At 41.6% G+C, this 24,580-nt stretch overlaps 1 protein-coding gene across 1 annotated transcript in view; it reads left to right on the top strand.

Annotated features, from left to right (window-relative positions):
- OBSCN (obscurin, cytoskeletal calmodulin and titin-interacting RhoGEF) overlaps positions 1-24,580 on the top strand; it is a 116,105-nt gene that overhangs the window by 23,699 nt on the left and 67,826 nt on the right. The window contains exons 9-16 of the mRNA XM_049779012.1: positions 1,255-1,530; positions 2,874-3,149; positions 5,747-6,022; positions 7,912-8,187; positions 8,606-8,881; positions 14,986-15,261; positions 19,824-20,099; positions 21,966-22,241. Of these exons, the coding sequence (XP_049634969.1) occupies positions 1,255-1,530; positions 2,874-3,149; positions 5,747-6,022; positions 7,912-8,187; positions 8,606-8,881; positions 14,986-15,261; positions 19,824-20,099; positions 21,966-22,241 (2,208 nt within the window). The remainder of the gene's footprint in view (positions 1-1,254; positions 1,531-2,873; positions 3,150-5,746; positions 6,023-7,911; positions 8,188-8,605; positions 8,882-14,985; positions 15,262-19,823; positions 20,100-21,965; positions 22,242-24,580) is intronic.

The following is a 24,580-nucleotide window of genomic DNA, read 5'->3' as shown; positions in this document are numbered from 1 at the left end:
AGGTTCTGGATTGGCTGCTTGCAAGGCAGGCACCCCTGTGCTATCTCTCCGGGCCCTTTCCTAGGGTTTTTTTTTTTTTTTTTTTGGGTCACACCCGGCAGCGCTCAGGGGTTACTTCTGGCTCTACGTTCAGAAATCGCTCCTGGCAGGCTCAGGGGACCATATGGGATGCCGGGATTCGAACCACTGACGTTCTACATGCAAGACAAATGCCTTATCTCCATGCTATCTCTCTGGCCCCTGAAGTACAATTATTTTAATTGTGATTTTTAACCTTTTCTGATGGACTTTAATGAAGGTATTATTTAATGACTTTAATGAAGGTATCTATTTCTTTAATTTTATTTAAATAAAATGTACTTTTATATTTATTAATAATGTACTAATATAATGTATTTTTAAAACAATGTACTGGGGCCAGAGCAGTGGCACAAGTGGTAGGGCGTCTGCCTTGCGCACACTAACCTGGACGGATTGCGGTTTGATTCCCCTGATGTCCCATTTAGTCCACCAAGCCAGGAGCGATTTCTGAGTGCATAGTCAGGAGTAACCCCTGAGTGTTACTGGGTGTGGCCCAACCCCCCAAAAAAACAAAAATAAACCCCCAAAACCCTTAATGTACCTTTTTTTTTTGTTTTTTGTTTTTTTTTAGGCCACACCCATTTAACGCTCAGTGGTTACTCCTGGCTATGTGCTAAGAAATTGCTCCTGGCTTGGGGGGACCATATGGGACGCCGGGGATCGAACCGCGGTCTGTTTAATGCTAGCGCTTGCAAGGCAGACACCTTACCTCTAGCGCCACCTCTCCGGCCCCTTTAATGTACCTTTTTTAATGTACCATTATAGATTCAATTCAGATCTTAACATCCTTGATCCATTTTGAATTGACTTCTGTGTAAGGTGTTAGATATAGATGTAATGTTAATTTTTTGGAAGTGGTTATCCAATTGTATCCAACACTATTTGTTGAAGAGGCCAACTTTAATTTCCTTCATGTACTCAGCTCCTTTGTCAAAACTTAGCCAAATAGTATGGTAGATTCTGTTCTGACACATGGGTCAGAATTGTGACAATGATTGGTTCTAAGAACAGTTATTTTCCTTGCAATGGGAGGATCTCTGTGTGAAGTTCTCTCCTCAGAAGCAGCTGTAACAGACAGAGATTGGCTGAGGTAGCAGGACTTAGAGACTTGGAAGTGGATTGTCATTTGGTTTCAGAATTTTGTCTTACCTCATTTTATCTCTTTGTCTCCAGAGCCCAAGGTGGTGTTTGCCAAGGAACAGTCAGCAGGACAGGTGGTGAAGGCGGAGGTAGGGGCCAGCACCACCCTGAGCTGTGAGGTGGCCCAGCCCCAGACTGAGGTGATGTGGTTCAAGGACGGGAAGAAGCTGAGTGGGAGCTCAAAAGTGCGTGTGGAGGCGCAGGGCTGCACACGGAAGCTGGTGGTGCAGCAGGCCGGGAAGGCGGATTCTGGGGAGTACAGCTGTGAGGCCGGGGGCCAGAAGGTCTCCTTCCGCCTGGATGTCACAGGTCAGTCTGGACTTCTCACTGTGTTTTACATGAGGGGCAGTGGTTTCAGTTTAGTTTAGTGATTTTTTTTTAATTTTAAAACTACTTTATTTTATGTTTTACTCAATTGGATATCTTTTTTATTCCTTTTTTTTTTTGTTTTTGGGTTACACCTGGCATCGCTCAGGGGTTACTCCTGACTCTATGCTCAGAAATCGCTCCTGGCAGGCTCGGGGGACCGTATGGGATGCCAGGATTTGAACCACCATCCTTCTGCATGCAAGGCAAACACTCTACTTCCATGCTATATCTCTGGCCCCATCTTTTTTATTCTTGACCACACCTTTATTGTTCAATTTTTACTGTTGACACTGGGCATAGGCATCACTCCTTGTGCATATGTCCTTTGAATGAATATATTTCTGTTCTAGGGATAGATACTCAAAAGTCTAGTTTCTGTGTCATATAGCAGCTCAATTCTGAGTTTACTGAGAAGCTTCCATACTGTTGTGTGTTGTTCCAGACAATGTTCCCACCAGCAGTGGGTGAGAATTCCTGTTCACCCCACATCTGCCAGTGTAGTTTGTTTTTAATATTTCTGATATGTGCACTTATCACTAGTGTAAGATTATATATTCTTGTCACCTTAATTTGGATATCTCTAATAATAAGTGATGATGAGCAATTCTTCACATATCTATTGGCCAACTATTGGTCTTGCTCAGAGAAGTGTCTGCTTGATCCTATCTCATTTTTTTTTTTTTTGGTTTTTGGGTCACATCCGGCAGCGCTCAGGGTTACTCCTGGCTCTATGCTCAGAAATCACTCCTGGCAGGCTCTGGGAAACTTATGGGATGCTGGGATTCGAACCACCATCCTTCTTCATGCAAGGCAAATGCCCTTACCTCCATGCTATCTCTCCAGCCCCTCTATCCCATATTTTGATAGGGAATTTAGATATTCTTAGATTGATCTTTGTGAGTATATATTCTGGATATCAACCCTTCATATGATGTGCTGAGTGCCAATATTTTCTCCCTCTCAGGTAGCTTTCTCTTAGTTTTAGTCATTGTTATTTTGCCAAATAGAAACTTTTCAGTTTGAAGTAGTCTCATTTTTTTAAATTGTTATTCTTTCCCAATAGGCTTTGAAGTCTAGGTGTTGGAATGTTTAAACTTTATTTTCCTCAATATACTTTATAGATTTGGGTCTGATCTCTAGACCTTGATCCATTTTGAGTTGACTTCTCTGTAAGGCATGAGATATGGAGCAGCTTTATAATTACTTGGAGGTGGCTATCCAATTGTCTTTGCCTTTTGGATTTTGAATTTTGTATTTACCCCATTGTCCCTCTCTGTCCCCAGAGCCCAAGGTGGTCTTTGCCAAGGAACAGCCAGCAGGCCAGATGGTGAAGGCAGAGGCAGGGGCCAGTGCCACCCTTAGCTGCGAGGTGGCCCAGGCACAGACCGAGGTGACATGGTTCAAAGATGGGAAGAAGCTGAGCGGGGGCTCCAAAGTGCGTGTGGAGGCCCAGGGCTGCACGCGGCGGCTGGTGTTGCAGCAGGCCGGGAAGGCGGATTCTGGGGAGTACAGCTGTGAGGCCGGGGGCCAGAAGGTCTCCTTCCGCCTGGATGTTACAGGTCAGTTTGAATTCTCACTGCATTTTTTTGGAGCGGCAGTGGGTTTTCCTGTATTTTATTGACTATTTGATTTAAAATAGCATTTTACTTTTTATTCAATTTAATGTCTTTTGTTGTTGTTCTTGGGTCACACCTCGGAGTGCTCAGGGTTTACTCCTGGCTCTATGCTCAGAAATCGCTTCTGGCAGGCTCAGGGGACCATATGGGATGTTGGGGATTTGAACCATCATCCTTCTGCATTCAAAGCAAATGCCCTACCTCCATGCTATCACTCCTAATAGTGCTTAGGACTTACTATTTACCTGGGCTCAAGGATTATTATTATTATTTTTTTTTGGGTCACACCCGCCAGCGCTCGGGTTACTCCTGCTCTACGCTCAGAAATCGCCCCTGGCTGGCACGGGGGACCATAGGGGATGCCGGGATTTGAACCACCGTCCTTCTTCATGGAAGGCAAATGCCTTACCTCCATGCTATCTCGTCGGCCCCACAAGGATTATTTTTGATTAAGTGCAGGGGATCATGTGTGTGTTAGGGACATGTCATCATGTTGGTTGCCATGGATTGCACCAATTTGGCTAGTTGTAAGGCATGCCCACCAGGACTGGTCACTGAGCCAGAAGGAAACTGTATAGCATATGGTATTATTCCAAAACAAAACCAGCAAAACTATATTTAATTTTAATTTTTTTTGGGGGGGTTACACCCGGCAGCACTCAGGGGTTACTCTTGGCCCTACGCTCAGAAATTGCTTCTGGCAGGCTTAGGGGACCATATGGATGCTGGGATTCAAACCACCGTCCTTCTACATGCAAGGCAAACGCCTTACCTCCATGCTATCTCTCCGGCCCTAATTTTAACTTTTTTTTTTTAAACAATTTGTATTTCTTCTTTGAGGAAGTATCTGTTCATTTCTTCTCCCCATTTTCTTCTTTACTTTTTTTATATATAAATCTTTTTTTTAAGCGCCATGATTACAAGTGTGTTTGTAGTTGGGTTTCAGTCATAAACAGAACACCCCCCTTCACCAGTGCAACATTTCTACCACCAATGCCCCTCCTCCTAATTTTAATTTTTAATTTAATTTTTTTCATTATGCCTGGATTAACCTGGCTTCGTTAAATGCAAGGCTCAAGACCTAATTATGTGCTATCACTTGCACCCTAATTTTATTTAAATTTCTAAATTGTATTTTACTAATTCAATTATTTATGTTAACGCTTTTTTCTATTGAAATAAAAATTGGGTATTTTCCACTTTTAGTTTTTTATTTTTAGATTTTAGTATATATTCTTTCAATATGAATTCTTTTTTTTTTAATTTGGTTTTTGGTTTTTGGGTCACACCCAGCAGCACTCAGGGGTTACTCCTGGCTCCAGGCTCAGAAATCGCTCCTGGCAGGCTCGGGAGACCATATGGGATGCCGGGATTCAAACCAATTTCCTTCAGAAAGGCAAACGCTCTACCTCCACGCTATCTCTCCGGCCCCTCAATATGAATTCTTAAATATTCTATTTTAGTTTATAAATTTAGCTGTATTTTGTTTGTTTGTTTTTGGGTCACACCTGGCATTGCTCAGGGGTTACTCCTGACTCTACACTCAGAAATTGCTCCTGGCAGGTTCAGGGGACCATATGGGATGCCAGGATTAGAACCACCTACTTTCTGCATGCAAGGCAAATGCCTTACCTCCATGCTATCTCTCCAGCTCCTTAGCTGTATTTTTTAATAAATAGTAATATTGCTTTCAGCACTAGAGAGAGATTACATCAGGCACTTTTGTTGCTTGCAACAGACATGGGTTCGATTCCTGGTCTCCAAACTCAGCACTACAACAATCCCTCCATAGTGGAGTGATCCCTAATGTAGATCCAGCAGTAAGTTCAGAAGTGTCCTCTCAAAAAATAAGCACCTTGAAAACCAAAGGTCAAAACAATGATTGCTCAAAAGGTGTACTATCTAAAGAAACAGTTGCGGGGCCAGTGAGGTGGCGCTAGAGGTAAGGTGTCTGTCTGCCTTGCAGGCGCTAGCCAAGGAAGGACCTCGGTTCGATCCCCTGGCATCCCATATGGTCCCCCCAAGCTAGGGGCGATTTCTGAGCGCTTAGCCAGGAGTAACCCCTGAGCATCAAACGGGTGTGGCCCAAAAAACAAAAAACAAACAAACAAACAAACAAAAAAGAAACAGTTGCTTGTGAGCCCTCAGAGCTCATGAAGATCCATCATGAAGACACATAGATGAGGCTACAAAATACAAATCTTTTTGTTTGGATGATGGTAAGATCACAGAGAACCAGGAGGCATCTACATTTGAGCACACACCGACCGGAGGATTACTGACATGAAATATTGAATTTATAAAAAAATATTTTTCTTGAATTAATTTTTTTAGATTAAAGCACCATGATTTACGCAGGTTGTGGCAGGGTCAGTTCTGAGAACAGCCATGTTCCTTGCAATGGGAAGATCTGCTTGCTCTCCTCAGAGCAGCTGTAACAGGAATGCTCCAGCCAAGGCAGTATGATTTTGAGACTGGGAAGTAGATTGTCATTTGGTTTCAGAATTTGTTTTTACCTCATTGTCCCTCTCTGTCCCTAGAGCCCAAGGTGGTCTTTGCCAAGGAGCAGCCAGCAGGCCAAGTGGTGCAGGCGGAGGCGGGGGCCAGCGCCACCCTGAACTGCGAGGTGGCCCAGGCACAGACCGAGGTGACGTGGTTCAAGGATGGAAAGAAGCTGAGCGGGAGCTCAAAAGTGCGTGTGGAGGCCCAGGGCTGCACGCGGAAGCTGGTGGTGCAGCAGACTGGGAAGGCGGATTCTGGGGAGTACAGCTGTGAGGCCGGGGGCCAGAAGGTCTCCTTCCGCCTAGATGTCACAGGTCAGTCTGGGCTTTTTACTACGTTTTCCAGGATGGGCTGTGGGATCAGGTTTGTTCAGTGATTGTTTACTTTAAAACTACTTACTCACTTTGTTTTGTTGAATTGGGTGTCTTTTGTTTCCCCTCTTGGCCACATAATTTAGTATTCATTGCTTACTGCTGTCACTAGGCTCAGGCAATACTCCTGTTTTTATGCCCTTTAAATGAATGAATATATTACTGTCCTCAGATTGATATACACAAATATAATTTCTGTGTCTTATGTAGCTCGATTCTGAGTTTACAGAGAAGCCCCATATTGTTTTCTTTACGGTTGAATGAGACATTCTCACCAACAGAGATGAGAGTTCCTTTTCACCCCATCCCGGCCAGTATAGATTATTCCCAGTATTTTTAATATGTGCATGTCTCACTGGTATAAGAGAATATATTATTGTCACTTGATTTGTATTTATTTAACAATACGTGATATTGAGCAATTCTTCATATACTCTAGGTCATCTGTTTGTTTTTCTAGATGGGCCTTTCTGTAATAGTTACTGATAATGGTCACTACTTTTTGGTTGGTCTTTTTTTTTTTTTTTTTGGTTTTTTTTGGGCCACACCCATTTGACGCTCAGGGGTTACTCCTGGCTATGAGCTCAGAAATCGCCCCTGGCTTGGGGAGATCATATGGGACGCCGGGGGATCGAACCGCGGTCCGTCCTAGGCTAGCGCTTGTAAGGCAGACACCTTACCTCTAGCGCCACCTTCCCGGCCCCTGGTTGGTCTTTTTATTGGTTGTTTATTTGTATGATTGTGGCCATACCCAGCAGTTCTCAGGGCATTCTGCTAGGTCTTTCTTTACTCAGGAATCAATCCTGATGAGATCAGAGACCATGTGGCATGCTGTGATCTAATCCAGGTTGGCCAAATGGCCCTAGCATTGTACTTTGACTTAGCCTTCATGAGCATTTCTTCACATGCTTGTTGGTATGTGTTGTTTTTCCACAGAGAAGTGCTTGTTCATTTCCTGCCTCCATTTTTTTGATGGGCACTTTAGAAATTTTTAGTTGATCTTTGAGATTATATCTCCTGGATATCAATCCTTTATCTGATATGTTGAGTGCAAATATTTTCTTGCTCTCAGGTGTCTTAGTTTTAAACAATGTTTCTTTTATCATACTGACTTCTTTAGTTTGCTAATTTCATTTGTTAAGTTGTCATTCTTTTGCCTTTTCCAGTGGTCTTTGATGACTTAATTTTTGAACTTTTTTTCAAATTTTATTTAATGTACATTTATAGATTCAATTCAGATCTCCACGTGTTTGATCCATTTTGAAATGATGTCTCTATAATGTGTTAGATATAGATGTAACATTAATTTCTTGGATGTTGTTATTTAATTACACCAACACCATTTGTTGAAGAAACTGTTTTAATTTCCTTCATACTCTCAGCTCCTTTGTCAAAAATTAGCTGAATAGTATGGTGGATTCTTTTTTTTTTTTTTTTTGGTTTTTGGGCCACACCCGGTAACGCTCAGGGGTTACTCCTGGCTATGTGCTCAGAAGTTGCTCCTGGCTTGGGGGACCATATGGGACACCGACACCGGGGGATCGAACCGCGGTCCGTCCAAGGCTAGCGCAGGCAAGGCAGGCACCTTACCTTTAGCGCCACCGCCCGGGTCCCAGTATGGTGGATTCTATTCTGATATAGACTAGTCATATTGTCATAGTGGTGATGATTTGGTTTCTATAATAGTCCTTTTCCATGCAATGGAATGATATGAGTGTGAGGTTCTCCCTTCAAAAGTAGTTGTAACATTGCATGCTTGGCCAAGGCAGTGTGACTTTGAACCTGGGAAGTTGATCATTAAGTTTAAGAAGTTTGTCCCTCTCTGTCTCTAGAGCCCAAGGTGGTCTTTGCCAAAGAACAGCCAGCAGGCCAGGTGGTGCAGGCGGAGGCGGGGGCCAGCGCCACCCTGAACTGCGAGGTGGCCCAGGCACAGACTGAGGTGACTTGGTTCAAGGATGGAAAGAAGCTGAGCGGGAGCTCGAAAGTGCGTGTGGAGGCCCAGGGCTGCACGCGGAAGCTGGTGGTGCAGCAGGCCGGGAAGGCGGATTCTGGGGAGTACAGCTGTGAGGCCGGGGGCCAGAAGGTCTCCTTCTGCCTGGATGTCACAGGTCAGTCTGGATTCTCACTGTATTTTTGGGAGTGTCAGTGGGCTTCACTGTATTTCACTGACTAATTTATAATTGAGATAAGGTGACAGTTTTAATTCATTGGAAATGTGTATCCAATTTCCCAACACCATTTATTGAAGAGCTGACTTTAGTTCCCTTCATACTCTCAGCTCCTTTGTCAAAAATTAGCTGAACAATGAGGTGGATTCTATTCTGACACATAGGTCAGAGTCTTGACAGGGCTGGTTCTGAGAACAGTCATGTTGGCTGCAATGGGAGGATCTCTGTGTGTGGTTCTCTCCTCTGTAGCAGTTTTAACATTGCATGTTCTGCCCAAGGAGCATGACTTTGAGACTGGCTTATTGATCATCGTTAGGATTTTGATTTTGTTTTACCCATTGTCCCTCTCTGTCCCTAGAGCCCAAGGTGGTCTTTGCCAAGGAACAGCCAGCAGACCAGGTGGTGCAGGCGGAGGCGGGGGCCAGCGCCACCCTGAACTGCGAGGTGGCCCAGGCACAGACTGAGGTGACATGGTACAAGGACGGGAAGAAGCTGAGCGGGAGCTCGAAAGTGCGTGTGGAGGCCCAGGGCAGCACACGGCGGCTGGTGGTGCAGCAGGCCGGGAAGGCGGATTCTGGGGAGTACAGCTGTGAGGCCGGGGGCCAGAGGGTCTCCTTCCGCCTGGATGTCACAGGTCAGTCTAGACTTCTCACTGTGTTTTTGATAGCTGCAGTAGCAGAGTCCATAGTATTTCATTAAGTTACTTGATTTAAAATGGTTTAATATTTATACAGTTTGATGTCTTTTTTTTTTAATCACACGTGCATAGGAATTACTCTAAGATCAGGGGTTATTTTTGATTTATTTTAGTGTGTGTGTGTGTGTGTGTGTGTGTGTGTGTGTGTTACAGGGAACCATGTGGCTTGCCAGGGAACTGTGAGTGTGTGTGTGTGGGGGTACAGGGAACCATGTGGCTTAAACTGAGTGTGTGTGTGTGTGTGTTTGTGTGTGTGTGTGTGTGTGTGTGTGTTACAGGGAACCATGTGGCTTGCCAAGGAGCTGTGTGTGTGTGTGTGGGGGTACAGGGAACCATGTGGCTTAAACTGAGTGTGTGTGTATGTTACAGGGAACCATGTGGCTTGAACCACATGTGTGTGTGTGTGTGTGTGTTTGTGTGTGTGTTACAGGGAACCATGTGGCTTGCCAGGGATCAAAACAATTTGGCCACTTGCAAGGCAAGCCCACCAGAACTAGTCACTGAGTGCTGATCCATAAGGAAGTCCTGTGCAGTGCATTGTGTTACTACAAAACAAAGAACAGCAAAACCATATTTAAATTTTATTTTATATTTTTGGGTTTTCCTTTTTGTTTTTGGCTTATAGCTGTATCAAATATGGGTCACTATATGCAAGTTAAAAGCCCTAATTGCTGTGTTCCTTAATTTTAGTTAAATATCTAAATTTTATTTTACTTAACCTACTTTTATATTTAAGATTTTCCATTAATTACCTTAAATTTATTTAAAATTTAGTTATTTTGTACTTTATATTTTAGTTTTTAGTATTTTAATTCAATCTGAAAATTGAAATTTTTTATTTTCATTCTTATATTTAGCTGTATTTTTTAATAAGTAGTATATTGTTTTCACGGTTGGAGAGAGAACAGCAGGTACTTTCATTGCTTGCAGCTGATCTGGTTCAATTCCTGGTCCCTGATTCCCAGCACTACTGCAATCCCTCCTTGAGTGATCCCTGAATGTAGATCCAGGAGTAAGCCCTGTGCATTACCAGATGTGACCATTGAAAAAAAAAAAACAAAACAAACCTGAGAACCAAAGGTCAAAACAGTGATTGCTCAGAAGGTTTGGCCATTTAAGGAAACAGTTGTCTGTGAGCCCTCAGGGCTCATGAAGTTTAATAAGTAATGATATCATGTGGAATATTGTTCCTGAAATAAGATACATATATGAAGTTACAAAATACAAATTTTTTTGGTTTGTATGATGATAAGATCACAGAGAACCAGTACGCATCTAGATATGAGCACACTGACCTGAGGATTACTGACATGAAATGTTTATTTATTTTATATATTTTTTTTGGTTTTAGTCACACCCTGAGTATGTGCTCAGAAGTCACTCCTGGCAGGCACGGGTGGGGGGAGTGATAAGGGGGGGACCAAATGGGATGCTAGGATTCGAACCACTGTCGAATCTGTTGCATACATGGCAAATACCCTATCACTATGCTATCTCTCTGGCCCCAAAATTCTATTTTTTTTAGTGCATTTTTCCTGGAGTTTTTTTAAATATAATTTTTATTTTGATCATAGTGGCTTACATATTGTTGACAATAATATTTTAGGTACATATCAACATAATATCAGGGGGATTCCCATCACCGAATTATCCTCCCTACACCTCCGTTCCTATCCTCCCTCTCATATTTTCCTCCCTCACCCCTGGGGCTGCTAGAATACGTGGTCCCCTCTGAGTCTAGCTTACTACTTAGTGGTCCTACACCTGTTTTGGTCTTGGTACCTCCCTTGTTTCCTCCTCTAACTGGGAGGCTGACTAGATAGTTCCAGTTATGTGGTTTTGTTTGAAGAAGAGAAAAGTGATAAACTGGGGTAAAAATCAAATACGTCAAAAATGGGCGGAGTCCTTCTAGAGGCTCTGAGCATCATCAGTTTGAGAGACGAAGGGGAAAAAGAAGGTGAAACACCTCAACAGTACAAAAAGAAGTGTCAAATAAAATATCCAGTGAACACTCCAAAAATAAAGATAAGCACCACATAAAAGCCATGGTCTTGAGATAAAAAACATGGCAGAGCACATAAAGAAAGAAAAGAAGAAAACAAATAAAGAAATATAAATGGAGACAACAACTTGAGTAACCATACCAAAATGAAGAAATCAACAAAACCTAGATAGATTTAAAAAAACTGTTTTGTGCTTTTTTTTTCTTTTTCCTCCTGCACAGGCACAGTAAATATTGGGGTCATTCGAAAAGGAATTCCCTTGGCCTAAGGCATACAGGGTTTCTCCACCCTTGAAGTATATTGTCATGGGATTAACTATAGACTCGTTCAGGTTCATTTACTCTCCCCTTGATGCTTTCGTGGTGTTTGGAAGACTTCTGCTTCGTTCTGGGTGATAAGATCAGATATCTGTATCTAGAGATCTCGGTATCTGCACAGGTCAAGGGGTGGAACTTATGATGAAGCCTTTCTTTATGGTTCTAGAAGTTCTGTTCCCTCAGTGTCATTTTAATCCGTCTTCTGTGTTTGGTGGTCTTGGTCTTTGTGCTGATCTTAGGATGGAGCCTATGATAGCGTCTTTCGTTGTGTTTCCAGAAGACCCATTCCATTGCAATTGTCTCAGATGGACCTTTGAAACTGGAGATCATGGTTGTTTTTAAAAAAACATTTTTGAATTAATTTTTAAAAATTAAAGCACCATGATTTATACAGTGACTCATAGTTGAGTTTTAGACAGAAAAGTTTCCATTGATCCCATTATATCAACTTCTCTCCACCAGTGTTAGCAGGCTCCATACATTCCCTCCCGGCCTATCCTCATAACAGGCACTTTGTAAATTCAATTGTTAAAGTTTGAGTCTCATGATTTCAGTGTTGCTTATTTTGTGGTTTGGATATTTAGTTTGTCCTTTCTGAACACCACTGATGTACGTGTGTCCTCTTTACGCCAGTCCCCCTTATTTTTCATCTTTCTTTTTCTCCAATCTATGGTTTCTTCTCTTTCCCATTTCTTTCTTTCTTTCTTTCTTTCTTTCTTTCTTTCTTTCTTTCTTTCTTTCTTTCTTTCTTTCTTTCTTTCTTTCTTTCTTTCTTTCTTTCTTTCTTTCTTTCTTTCTTTCTTTCTTTCTTTCTTTCTTTCTTTCTTTCTTTCTTTCTTTCTTTCTTTCTTTCTTTCTTTCTTTCTTTCTTTCTTTCTTTCTTTCTTTCTTTTTTTTTGGTTTTTGGGCCACACCTGTTTGACGCTCAGGGGTTACTCGTGGCTATGCACTCAGAAATCGCTCCTGGCTTGGGGAACCATATGGGACGCCGGGGGATTGAACCACAGTCTGTCCTATGCTAGCGCTTGCAAGGCAGACACCTTACCTCTAGCGCCATCTCTCTGGCCCCTCTTTTCTATTTCTATTTCCTATTTCTCTGGAATCAAGGTTGATCTAGGCCTCCCTGCTTTTAACCATTGCATCCCTTCCTCCAGTGATTCTAAATACCACAAACAATTGCTGTCCTTTATTTATACTTCATCTTCTGGCTTTCTTTTAAAATGATATTTTCCAGTTCATGCTGTTCCATGATTTTATCATTCCTTTTAGTTGTGTAGTATTCTACTATAATACATATATATATATATATATACACATCCTCTAATACACTTAAACCTCTGGGTCATTAAACCTCTGGGTTACTTCCAAATCTTTTTTTTTTTTTTTTTTTGGTCACACCCAGCAGCGCTCAGGGGTTCCTCCTGGCTCTACTCTCAGAAATCGCTCTTGGCAGGCTAGGGGACCATATGGGATGCCGGGATTCGAACCACTGTCCTTCTGCATGCAAGGCAAATACTTTACCTCCATGCTATCTCTCCAGCCCTACTTACAAATCTTAAGTACTGTATTGAGCTTTAGTGCAGAGTGTGATGCATATTTCCTTTTAAATGAATATTTTCTGTCCTGAGCATAGATACAAAAATGGTAAATTTTATAATTTTCTCAGTTTACTGAGAAGCGCCATACTATTTTCCATAGGATAGAACTAGAAAATATTCCCACCAGCAGGGCATGAGAGTTTCTTTTCATCCCATTTCTGCCATTGTATATTGTTCTTAGTATTTTTGATAGATGCATTTCTTTTTGCATAAGATGGTTTGTTTAATTTCATCTTTATTTGAATTACTCAAATAAAAAAATATAATGAGCATTTTTTCATATAACTCTAGGCCATTTGTTGCTCTTCCTCATATGTGTCTTACTGTAATAATAAGTGATGATGAGTATTTCTTCTATATATTTTTTTTGTTTGTTTTGGAGTACATCTGTGGTACTCAGGGTTTTTCTGCATATTTGCTCAGGAATCAGTCCTGGTGAGCTTGTGCATTATTTGGAATCCGGGTACTAATCTGAGTTAGCCTCATGTAAGGCAAACACCCTAACCACTGTCTGTTGCTAATGAGCATTTTTCATGTGTTTCTATTTTTATTCTTTTTTTTTATTTTTTGGTTTTTGGGTCACACCCAGTGGTGCTCAGGGGTTGCTCCTGGCTTTGCACTCAGAAATTGCTCCTGGCAGGCACGGGGGACCATATGGGATGCTGAGATTCGAACCACTGTCTGTCCTGGGTGGGCTACGTGCAAGGCAAATGCCCTATTTCTCTGGCCCCCTTTTTCATGTATTTCTTAGCCAGCTATTGATCTTCCTCAGTGATGTGGCTATTTGTTTTCTTTCCCATATTTTGATGTGATTTTAGATTTTATTTATGGTTGATCTTTGTGAGTATATATTCTGGCTATCAACTACTAACTGATATATTGAGTGCAAATATTTTCCTACAATCAGGTACTGGTCTTTAATCTTAGCTCATATTACTTTCGCTTTACAGAAAGTTTGTTTGATGAGGTCTCATTAGTTTAGTTGTGATTCTTAGCCTTTTCCAATGGTCTTTGAAGTATAGTTTTTTTGTTTTGTTTTTGGGCCACACCTGGTGACATTCAGGGGTTACACCTGCTATGCGCTCAGAAATTGCTCCTGGCTTGGGGGACCATAAGAGATGCCAGAGGATCAAGTCGCAGTCCATCCTAGGCTAGTGTGGGCAAGGCAGATGCCTTACCACTTGTGTCACTGCTCCAGCCCTGAAGCATTGGTTTTGAATTTTTTCCTTTATATCTTTAATCTAATTTTGAATAGAATGTATTTTTATATTTATTCATAATGTCTATATACAATATATGCTTTAAAAATTTAATGTACTGCTTACTGGACAGGGCTTTCTGCATTGCCCTTTAATTGTGAGTTGAAATTAGAGGACGCCCCGCACCATCCTGACTTCAATGTAGGATATACAGATGCCAGGATCTTCAATACAGAAACAATGTACCAACAACAGAGACTGTGTAAAAAATAAAACTGTATTGGAAGTACAGAAAATGACCTGGATTGGACAAACTAGTTTGCCTGGAACCTAGAGTTGGTCTTATGCCAGGAAACTTCAGGGTAGGGTCTCCTTGTATTTAGGCCAAGGTTTTTCCTTTCCATGTCCCCCACTCTAACACCATTTTTACTGTGCTCCTTTGACTCTAAACCTTAAAAAAAAACCCAAAAATTTAATGTACTTTTCTTTAATGCACCTATTTAGATTAAATTCAGATCTCAATGTCATTGATTTATCAACAATGTCTTTGATTTACAGAAATAAAGGATGTAAACTTTGTGTACAGTCTGAGGTATAGATGCAGCTTTAATATCTTGGATGAGGCTATCCAATTGTCCCAATACCATTTGTTGAAGAGGATGACTTTAATTCCCTCATGCTCTCAGCTCCTTTGTTAAAACTAGCTGAACAGTATGGTGGATTTTATTCTGAGACATTGGTCAGAGTCATGACGGGGTCAGTTCTGAGAATTAGTCATGTTCCTTGCAATGGGAAGATTTGCTTGCTCTCCTCAGAGCAGCTGTAACAGGAATGCTCCAGCCAAGGCAGTATGATTGAGAATGTGAAGTGGATTGTCATTTGGTTTCAGAATTTGTTTTACCCATTGTCCCTCTCTGTCCCTAGAGCCCAAGGTGGTCTTTGCCAAGGAGCAGCCAGCAGACCAGGTGGTGAAGGCAGAGGCGGGGGCCAGTGCCACCCTGAACTGCGAGGTGGCTCAGGCACAGACTGAGGTGACATGGTATAAGGACGGGAAGAAGCTGAGCGGGAGCTCGAAAGTGCGTGTGGAGGCCCAGGGCTGCACGCGGAAGCTGGTGGTGCAGCAGGCCGGGAAGGCGGATTCTGGGGAGTACAGCTGTGAGGCCGGGGGCCAGAGGGTCTCCTTCCGCCTGGATGTCACAGGTCAGTCTAGACTTCTCACTGTGTTTTTGGTAGCAGCAGTAGTAGAGTACATGGTATTTCATTTACTTACTTGATTTAAGATTGTTTAATTTTTATACAATTTGATGTCTTTTTTTATTACACATGCTAGGAATTACTACTCACTCTGTGATCAGGGATTATTTTTGATTAGGTTTAGGGGTCGTGTGTGTGTGTGTGTGTGTGTGTGTGTGTGCGTGCGCATGCGTGCGAGATACAGTGGACCATGTGTGTTGCCAGGGGTTGAAATAATCTGCTTGCAAGGCCAGCCCTCCAGAACTAATCACTTGGGTGGAGAGATAGCACAGCGGTAGGGCGTTGGCCTTGCATGCAGAAGGACGGTGATTCGAATCCTGGCATCCCATATGGTCCCCTGAGCCTGCTGGGGCCTATTCTAAGTGTAGAGCCAGGAATAGCCCCTGAGCACTACCGGTGTGACCCCCCCCCCCCGAACACCAAAACAACAAAAACAACAAAAAACCAGAACTAATCATTGAGCACTGATCAAAAAGGAAGCCCTGTGCAATGCATGGTGTTACTCTAAAACAATGACTAGCAAACCATTAAATTAAATTAAAATTTTAATTTATAGTTTTTCTTTTTATTTATTGGTTTACAACTGGATCAAATCTGGGTTCACTATACGTAATGCAGAATACCTAATTGCTGTGTTATCACTTGTACTAATTTTATTTAAATATCTACATTTTATTTTACTAATTAAATCATTTTCATGATTTAAATTTTTTTTTTTTTTGGTGTTTAGGTCACACCCGGTGGTGCTCAGGGGCTACTCCTGGTTTTGCACTCAGAAATAACTCTTGGCAGGCTCAGGGGACCATAGGGGATGCTGGGCAGTGAACCTGGGTCCATCTCAGGTTGGCCACATGCCAGGCAAACGTCCTACTGCCATTCTATTATTCTGTCTCCTTTTTTATAATTTTTCTATTAATTACCTTAAATTTATTTAAAATTTGGTTATTTTCTACTTTTTATTTTTTGTATTATTTTAATTCAATCTGAAATCTGAAATATTCTATTTTAGTTTATACATTTAGCTGTATTTTTTAATAAGTCGTATATTGTTTTCATGGCTGGAGGGAGAGAACACAGGTACTTTTGTTGCTTGTAGCTGATCTGGGTTCAATTCCTGGTCCCTAATCCTCAGCACTACCACAATCCCTCCTTGAGAGATCCCTGAATGTAGATCCAGGAGTAAGATCTGAGCGCCACCAGATGTGACCTCTCAAAAAATAAGCACCTTGAGAACCAAAGGTCAAAACAGTGATTGCGCAGAAGGTGTGACTGTAAGGAAACAGTCGTCTGTGAGCCCTCAGAGCTCATGAAGTTCCATCATGAAGATATATGTATGAGGCTACAAAATACAAATCTTTTTGTTTGAATGATAAGATCACAGAGAACCAGTTTGCATCTAAAGTTGAGCACATACCGACCTGAAGATTACTGACATGAAATGTTGATTATTTATTTATTTTTTGTTCTTTTTGGGTCACACCCAGCAGTGCTCAGGGGTTCCTCCTGGCTCTACGCTCAGAAATTGCTCCTGGCAGGCTTGGGGGACCATATGGGATGCTGGGATTTGAACTACTGTCCTTCTGCATGCAAGGCAAACACTTTTACCTCCATGCTATCTCTCCGGCCCCGAAATGTTGATGTTTTTTTCTCTCTTTTTGTTTTTTTTTTAGTTTTTGGGTCACACCCGACGGTGCTCAGGGGTTACTCCTGGCTGTCTGCTCAGAAATAGCTCCTGGCAGGCACGGGGGACCATATGGGACACCGGGATTTGAACCAGCCACTTTGGTCCTGGATCAGCTGCTTGCAAGGCAAATGCCTCTGTGCTATCGCTCCGGGCCCGAAATGTTGATTTTTTAAAAAGTTTTTTTGAGGGGCCGAGCCAGGTGCGATTTCTGAGCGCATAGCCAGGAGTAACCCCTGAGCGTCACTGGGTGTGGCCCCAAAACAAAACAAAACAAAAAACAAAAAACCAAAGTTTCCAGCACTGATCCCATCATGTCAATTTCTCTCCACCAGTGTTATCAGGCTCCTTCCCACACCTCCCTCTCCCAGCTTGTCTTCATCATAGGTACTTTGTAAAATTGGTTTTTAAAGTTTGGGTCTCATAATTTCACTGTTGCTGACCTTGTGGTTTGGGTATTTAGTCTGTCCTTTATGAACACCACTAATGTATCTGTGTCTTTACGCCAGCCCCCTTATTTTCATCTCTCTTTTTCTTCACTCTTGTTTCTTTTTCTTTCCTATACTCTGGAACCAAGGTTGCTCGAGGTCCCCCCGCCCCTTTTAACCATGGCATTCCCTCCTCTAGTGATTCTAAATACCACAAACAAGTGCTATCCTTTATTTATACTTCATCTTCTGGCTTACTACTTTTAAAATATTTTCCAGTTTATTCTATGTTGCAGCATAATTTTATTACTCCTTATATACTTATTACTCCTTATATACTTTATATATGTATGTGTATATACACACAAACATCACTCTTCATAATACACATATCTGTTATTAAATCTTGGGTTGATTCCAAATCTTAGGTATTGTACTGAGTTCTGTTGTGCACAGTGGTATGCATATGACCTTTGTTTTATTTTCGGGTCACATCCAGTGGTGCTGAGGGATTACACCTGGCTGTGCGCTCAGAAATTGCTCTTAGCAGGCATTGGGGACCATATGGGATGCTGGATTCAAACCACCAATTGTCCTAGATTGGCTGTGTGCAAGGCAAATGCCGTACTGCTGTGCTATCTCTCCGGCTGCCCCACATATGTCCTTTTATATGTATATTTTTCTGCAGTGAGGATTGATAAAATATCGTAAATTTATATTTTTTTAGTTTACTGAAAAGTGTCCATACTGTCTTCTGTAAGGTTGAACCAGACAATATTCCCACCAGCAGGGAATGAAAATTACTCTCCCTCCATCCCTGCCATTGTGGATTATTCCTAGTATTTCTGACATATGCATTTGTCATTTGGTATATCTAAACTCATCTTGAGTTCAATTATTCTAGTAAATAGTGACGATGAGTGTTTCTTCACATCTCTATAGGCCATCTGTTTGTCTTCCTCAGATGTGTCTTGCTGTAATAATAAGTGATGATGAGTATTTCTTTCATGTTTTTGTTGTTTTTGTTTGTTATTTTGGGCATGTCCTATGTGCTCAGGGATTACTCCTGGCAGGCTCAGGGACCATATGGAATGCCGGTGATCTAATCTGGGTCAACGACATGCAAAGCAAATGCCTTAACCACTCTACTATTGATTTCGCCCAGATGAGCATTTCTTCACGTGCCTATTAGTCAGCTGTTGATCTTCCTCTGAGAGGTGTCTGTTTATTTCCTCTCTTACTTTTTAATGTCTATTTTAGATATTTTGGTTGTGCTTTGTGAATATATATAAAATATATATCACACTGGATATCAACCCTTATCTGATGTATTGAGTGCAAATATTTTCTCCCACTCAGATAGCTTTCTTTTATTTTAAACCATTTTTTTGCTGTACAGAAACTTTAGTTTGCTGATGTTTATTTAGCCATTTCCAATGGTTTCTCATGAGTATTTTTATGTTCCCCCCTTTATATATGCATATATGTTTTTTTTTGGGGGGGTTTGGTTTTTGGGTCACACCTGCAACGCTCAGGGGTTACTCCTGGTTCTGTGCTCAGAAATTGCTCCCGACAGGCTCAGGAGACCCTATGGGATGTAATTGAACCACCGACCTGAATGCAAGGCAAACGCCTTAACTCCATGCTATCTCTCCGGCCTCACCTCTATATTCTTTACTGTACTTTTATACAAAATGTACTTTTATTTTTTATAATTTACTATTATAATGTACTTCTATTATTTGATTTTCTTTCTTTAATGTACCTTTATGGATTCAATTCAGATCTCAATGTCTATGATTTATCATCAATGTAGTTGATTTACCTAAATCACGATGCAAAATTTGTGTATGATGTGAGATACAGAGGCAGCTTTAATTTCTTAGAGGTGGTTATCCAATGTCTCAACACCATTTGTTGAAGAGGCTGACTTTAATTCCCTTCATGTTCTCAGCCCCTTTGTCAAAAATGAGCTGAACAGGGGCCGGAGAGATAGCATGGAGGTAAGGCGTTTTGCCTTTCATGCAGAAGGTCATTGGTTTGAATCCCAGCGTCCCATATGGTCCCCTGAGCCTGCCAGGAGTGATTTCTGAGCATGGAGCCAGTCAGCCAGGAGTAACCCCTGAGCACTGCTAGATGTGACCCAAACAAAACAAAACAAAACAAAACAAAAAATTAGCTGAACAGTTTGTGGGATTCTATTCTGAGATATTGTCATAATTGTGATAAGCTTGATTTTGAGAACAGTTATAAGATCTATGTGTGATGTTCTTTCCTCAGAACCAGTTGTAACAAACAGGCTCTGGTCAAGGCAGCATGACTTGAGACTCTAAAGTGATTGTCATTTGGTTTTAGAATTTTGTCTAAAATTCTAACCTATTGTCTCTCTCTGTCTCCAGAACCCAAGGTGGTCTTTGCCAAGGAGCAGCCAGCAGGCCAGGTGGTGCAGGCAGAAGCGGGGGCCAGCACCACCCTCAGCTGCGAGGTGGCCCAGGCACAGACCGAGGTGACGTGGTTCAAGGATGGGAAGAAGCTGAGCGGGAGCTCCAAAGTGCGTGTGGAGGCCCAGGGCTGCACGCGGCGGCTGGTGTTGCAGCAGGCCGGGAAGGCGGATTCTGGGGAGTACAGCTGTGAGGCTGGGGGCCAGAAGGTCTCCTTCCGCCTGGATGTCACAGGTCAGTCTGTGCTTCTCACTGTAATTTTTGGAAGGTGCAGTCAGTGCAGTTGATCATATAGTAAGCAATATTTTGATTTTAAAATTTTTCAAAAATTTAAAATTTTATATTTAATTCCACTTTAATCTTCAGTTTTTTATTTTGGGTTTTTAGGTCACGCCTGGCTCTGCACTTAGAAATCACTCTTGGCAGGCCTGGATTTGAACACTATCAATCCTGCTTGCCAGGCAAACGCCCTTCCTCTGTGCTACTCTCCAGTCCCCATCAATTTTGTTATTTTATTTATTTTAATATCTATTCATTTTTTTCATTTTATTACTATTTTTTGGTTTTTGGGCCACACCCAGTGACGCTCAGGGATTACACCTGGCTCTGCACTCAGAAATCACCCCTGGCTTGGGGGACCATATGGGACGCCAGGGGATTTAGGGCTAGTGCACACAGGCAGACGTCTTATGCCCTGTGCCACCACTCCGGCTCCCAATTTTGTTATTTTAAAAATTATTTTAATTTATATATTTTTTAACTTTCAGACAATTTTTCTTTTTTTATGTGGAATACTTTATTAATTTGAGTGTCATCGTTGCATAGGAGCCATGTTAATCTAATTCTGTTCACTATTGATTTACTGCTGAACTTATCACTACATTCAACATAAGTGTATTTATCTTATCTATTTTTTGTTTTTATTTTGTCTAATTTAAATATTAAAAAATATGATAATTATTTTGAAGTTTTGGGTTGGAGAGATAGCACTTCAGTAGGGCGTTTGCCTTACATGTAGCCAACACAGGATGGACCCCCATTCGATTCCGGGCATTCCATATAATCCTACGAGCCTGCCAGAAGTGATTTCTGAGAGCAGATCCAGGAGTAACCCCTGAGCGCCACTAGATGTGATCCAAAAAGAAAAATTTACTTCAAGTTTTATATTTAGGTTTTGCATGCTGCAAAATCTTTTTTGGTTTGGGGCCGCACCTGGTGTTGTCTGGGGTTACTCCTTGTTCTACACTCAGAAATTACTCATGGTAGGCTCAGGGTACCTTATGGGATGCTGGGGGTTGAACCTGGGTCAGCGCATGCAAGGCAACTGCCATACCCACTGTGTACTATTGCTCTAGTCTTGATGAGCATTTATTCACATGCCTGCCTCTGTTTATCTTCCTCAGAGAAGATCTGAGTCTGTTTATTTCCTCTTCCCATTTTTTTGTTGGTAATTTTAGAAAATTTTAGGTTGATTTTTGTGAGTATACATGCTGGATTTCAACCCTTGATATGATGTGTTGAGTGCAAATATTTTCTGCCACTCAGGAAGCTGTCTTAGTTTTAGCCCAATTTTTATTTTTGCCTTACAGAAACGTTTTAGTTTGATGATGTCTCGTGTTTAGTTGTGATTCTTTAGCCTTTTCCAATGGTCTTTGAAGACTAAGTTTTGGAATGTTTTCCTCTATTTGCTTTAATGTTCTTTTATAGCTTCTGATCTGATCTCAGCATCCTTGATTCATTTTAATTTGAATTTTGTTTAAGGTGTGAGATATAGATGCAGCTTTAATATCTTGGATGTGGTTATAAATGTCCCAATGCCATTTGTTGAAGAGGCCGACTTTAATTCCCTGTATGTTCTCAGTTCCTTTGTCAAAAATTAGCTGAACAATTTGGGGTATTCTATTTAGACACATTATCAGAGTCGTGACAAGGTTGGTTCTGAGACTAGTCATGTTCCCTGCAATAGGAGGATCTGTATAGAGGTTTTCATCTTAGAACAGGCAGGCTCTGGCCAAAGCAGCATGACTTTGAGATTGGAAAGTGGATTGTCCTTTGGCTTTAGAACTTGGTCTTTATCAATTTGTCCCTCTCTGTCCCCAGAGCCCAAGGTGGTCTTTGCCAAGGAACAGCCAGCAGGCCAGGTGGTGAAGGCAGAGGCGGGGGCCAGCACCATCCTGAACTGTGAGGTGGCCCAGGCACAGACTGAGGTGACTTGGTTCAAGGACGGGAAGAAGCTGAGTGGAAGCTCGAAAGTGCGTGTGGAGGCCCAGGGCTGCACGCGGCGGCTGGTGGTGCAGCAGGCTGGGAAGGCGGATTCTGGGGAGTACAGCTGTGAGGCCGGGGGCCAGAAGGTCTCCTTCCGCCTGGATGTCACAGGTCAGTCTGGATTCTCACTGTAATTTTTGGGAGGTGCAGTGTGATTGATTATATAGTTCAGCAATATTTTGATTTCAAGACTTTTCATTTTATATTTAATTCTACTTTAAACTTTAATTTTATTTTAAAATGCTATTTTAATTTATGTTTTATTAATTTACAATTTTTATGTGGAAATACTTCATCAATTTGAATGCCATCTTTGCATAAGGGCCATGCTAATCTGTTTCTTTCCATTATTGATGTACTGCTGAACTTATCGTTACATTCAGCATAAGTTGAATTCAACATAACATATATCAACATATATATAACATAACATATTAAACATAACATTTATCTTATTTATCTATTTTTATTTGTCTAATTTAAAATATTAAAATTATTATAATTTTCTTGAAATTTTATATTTAGTTTCTATATGTTGCTATGGTTTTTTTAAAAATCTTTTTTTCTTTTTTGGTTGGGCTGTACCTGGTGTTGTCAGGGGTTACTCCTGGGTCTACATTCAGAAATTACTCATGGTAGGCTCAGGGGACCATATGGGATGCTGGGGATTGAATTTGGTCAGTGCATGCAAGGCAAATGCTTTACCTGATCTCTGCCCATCTGCAATGGTGTTTCTTTTTTTTTTTTTTTGATTTTTTGGGCCACACCCGTTTGATGCTCAGGGGTTACTCCTGGCTAAGCGCTCAGAAATTGCCCCTGGCTTGGGGGGACCATATGGGACGCCGGGGATCGAACCGCGGTCCTTCCTTGGCTAGCGCTTGCAAGGCAGACACCTTACCTTTAGCGCCACCTCACCGGCCCCAAGGTGTTTCTTATATATTACTTTATTTTTACTTTTTATTTTAAAACTTTTAATGTAATTTTATTTGCAAATACATTAAATTCTTTTTTTTTTTTTTTGGGCCACACTCAGCAGTGCTCAGGAGTTACTCCTGGCTTTGTGCTCAGAAATTGCTCCTGACATGCTCGGGGGGACCATATGAGATGCTGGGAATTGGGTCATCCACATGCAAGGCAAACACCCTACCGCTTTGCTATCACTCCAGCCCTTAAATTCTATTCATAAATCTTTTTTATGGCTCAGGGGACCATATGAGATGCCGGGAATTGGGTCGTCCACATGCAAGGCAAATACCCTACTGCTGTGCTATCACTCCTGCCCTTAAATTCTATTCTTAAATCTTTTTTATGGCTTTTTTTTGGGTCATACCCAGGGACACTTAGTTGTTACTCCTGCTTTTGTGCTCAGAAATTACTATTGGAAGATTCTGGGAACTATATGGGATGCCAGCAACTGACTCTGTGTCCCCCACATGTAAGGCAAACACACAAACAGCAGTGTTATCGCTCTTGCCCCCTTTTAAAAATATTTTGTTTCTATCAAAATTATTCATAGTTGAGTTTTAGACAAATAATATTTTTGGATAATTTAATTTTTTTTGTTTTGTGGACCATATCAAGTGGTACTCAGTGGTTACTCCTGACTCTGCTCAAGAATTAATCCTAGTAGTGATTGGGGACCATATAGGGTGCAGCAGTTGAACCTGGGTTTGTTGCCATGCAAGACAAATGATATATATGGTTTTTGGGTCATACCCAGTGGTGCTCAAGGGTTACTTCTGGCTTTGTGCTTAGAAGTCACTTCTACAGGCTTGGGACCAACTCTATAGGGTGTCAAATCGAGTTGGCTGCATGCAAAGCAAACAACCCACCTGCTATACTGGCTCTGGCCCAACTTTATAATATTTTAAACTTCTTTACCTTTTAAATCTTTTTTTTTTTGGGGCCACACCTGGCAGCACTCGGGTTACTCCTGGCTATCTGCTCAGAAATAGCTCCTGGCAGGCATGGGGGACCATATGGGACACCAGGATTCGAACCAACCACCTTAGGTCCTGGATCAGTTGCTTGCAAGGCAAACACTGCTGTGCTATTTCTCCAGCCCCAACCTTTTACATTTTTATTTATAAATACAGTTTTTGGCCTCATTCTTTAGTGCTCAGGGATTACTCCTGTCTCTGCACTTAGGAATCATTCTTGGCAGACGTGGGGGATGTTATTGCATGCTGGAGATCAAACCAGGGCAGCTGCAGACAGAGCCTCTACCTGCTGTGCTATTGCTATGGTCCCTATAAATAAATTCTTTAGTTGAATCAACGTGAGGTACACAGTTACAAAATTGTTCATGATTATATATCATGTTATAAATCATGATTATAAATCAGTTATAAATGCACAACACCCTTCTTTGGTACACATTTCCTGTCACCAATGTCCCAGTTTACTTCTTGCCCTCTACCTTGACTTGGAGACATTTTTATTTTTTTCTC

The sequence above is a fragment of the Suncus etruscus genome, chromosome 8 (assembly GCF_024139225.1).
Source record: "Suncus etruscus isolate mSunEtr1 chromosome 8, mSunEtr1.pri.cur, whole genome shotgun sequence".
Taxonomy (NCBI): Eukaryota; Metazoa; Chordata; class Mammalia; order Eulipotyphla; family Soricidae; genus Suncus; species Suncus etruscus.
Note: the sequence above shows the minus strand (reverse complement) of the source record. Positions and strands in the feature narration are given on the sequence as shown.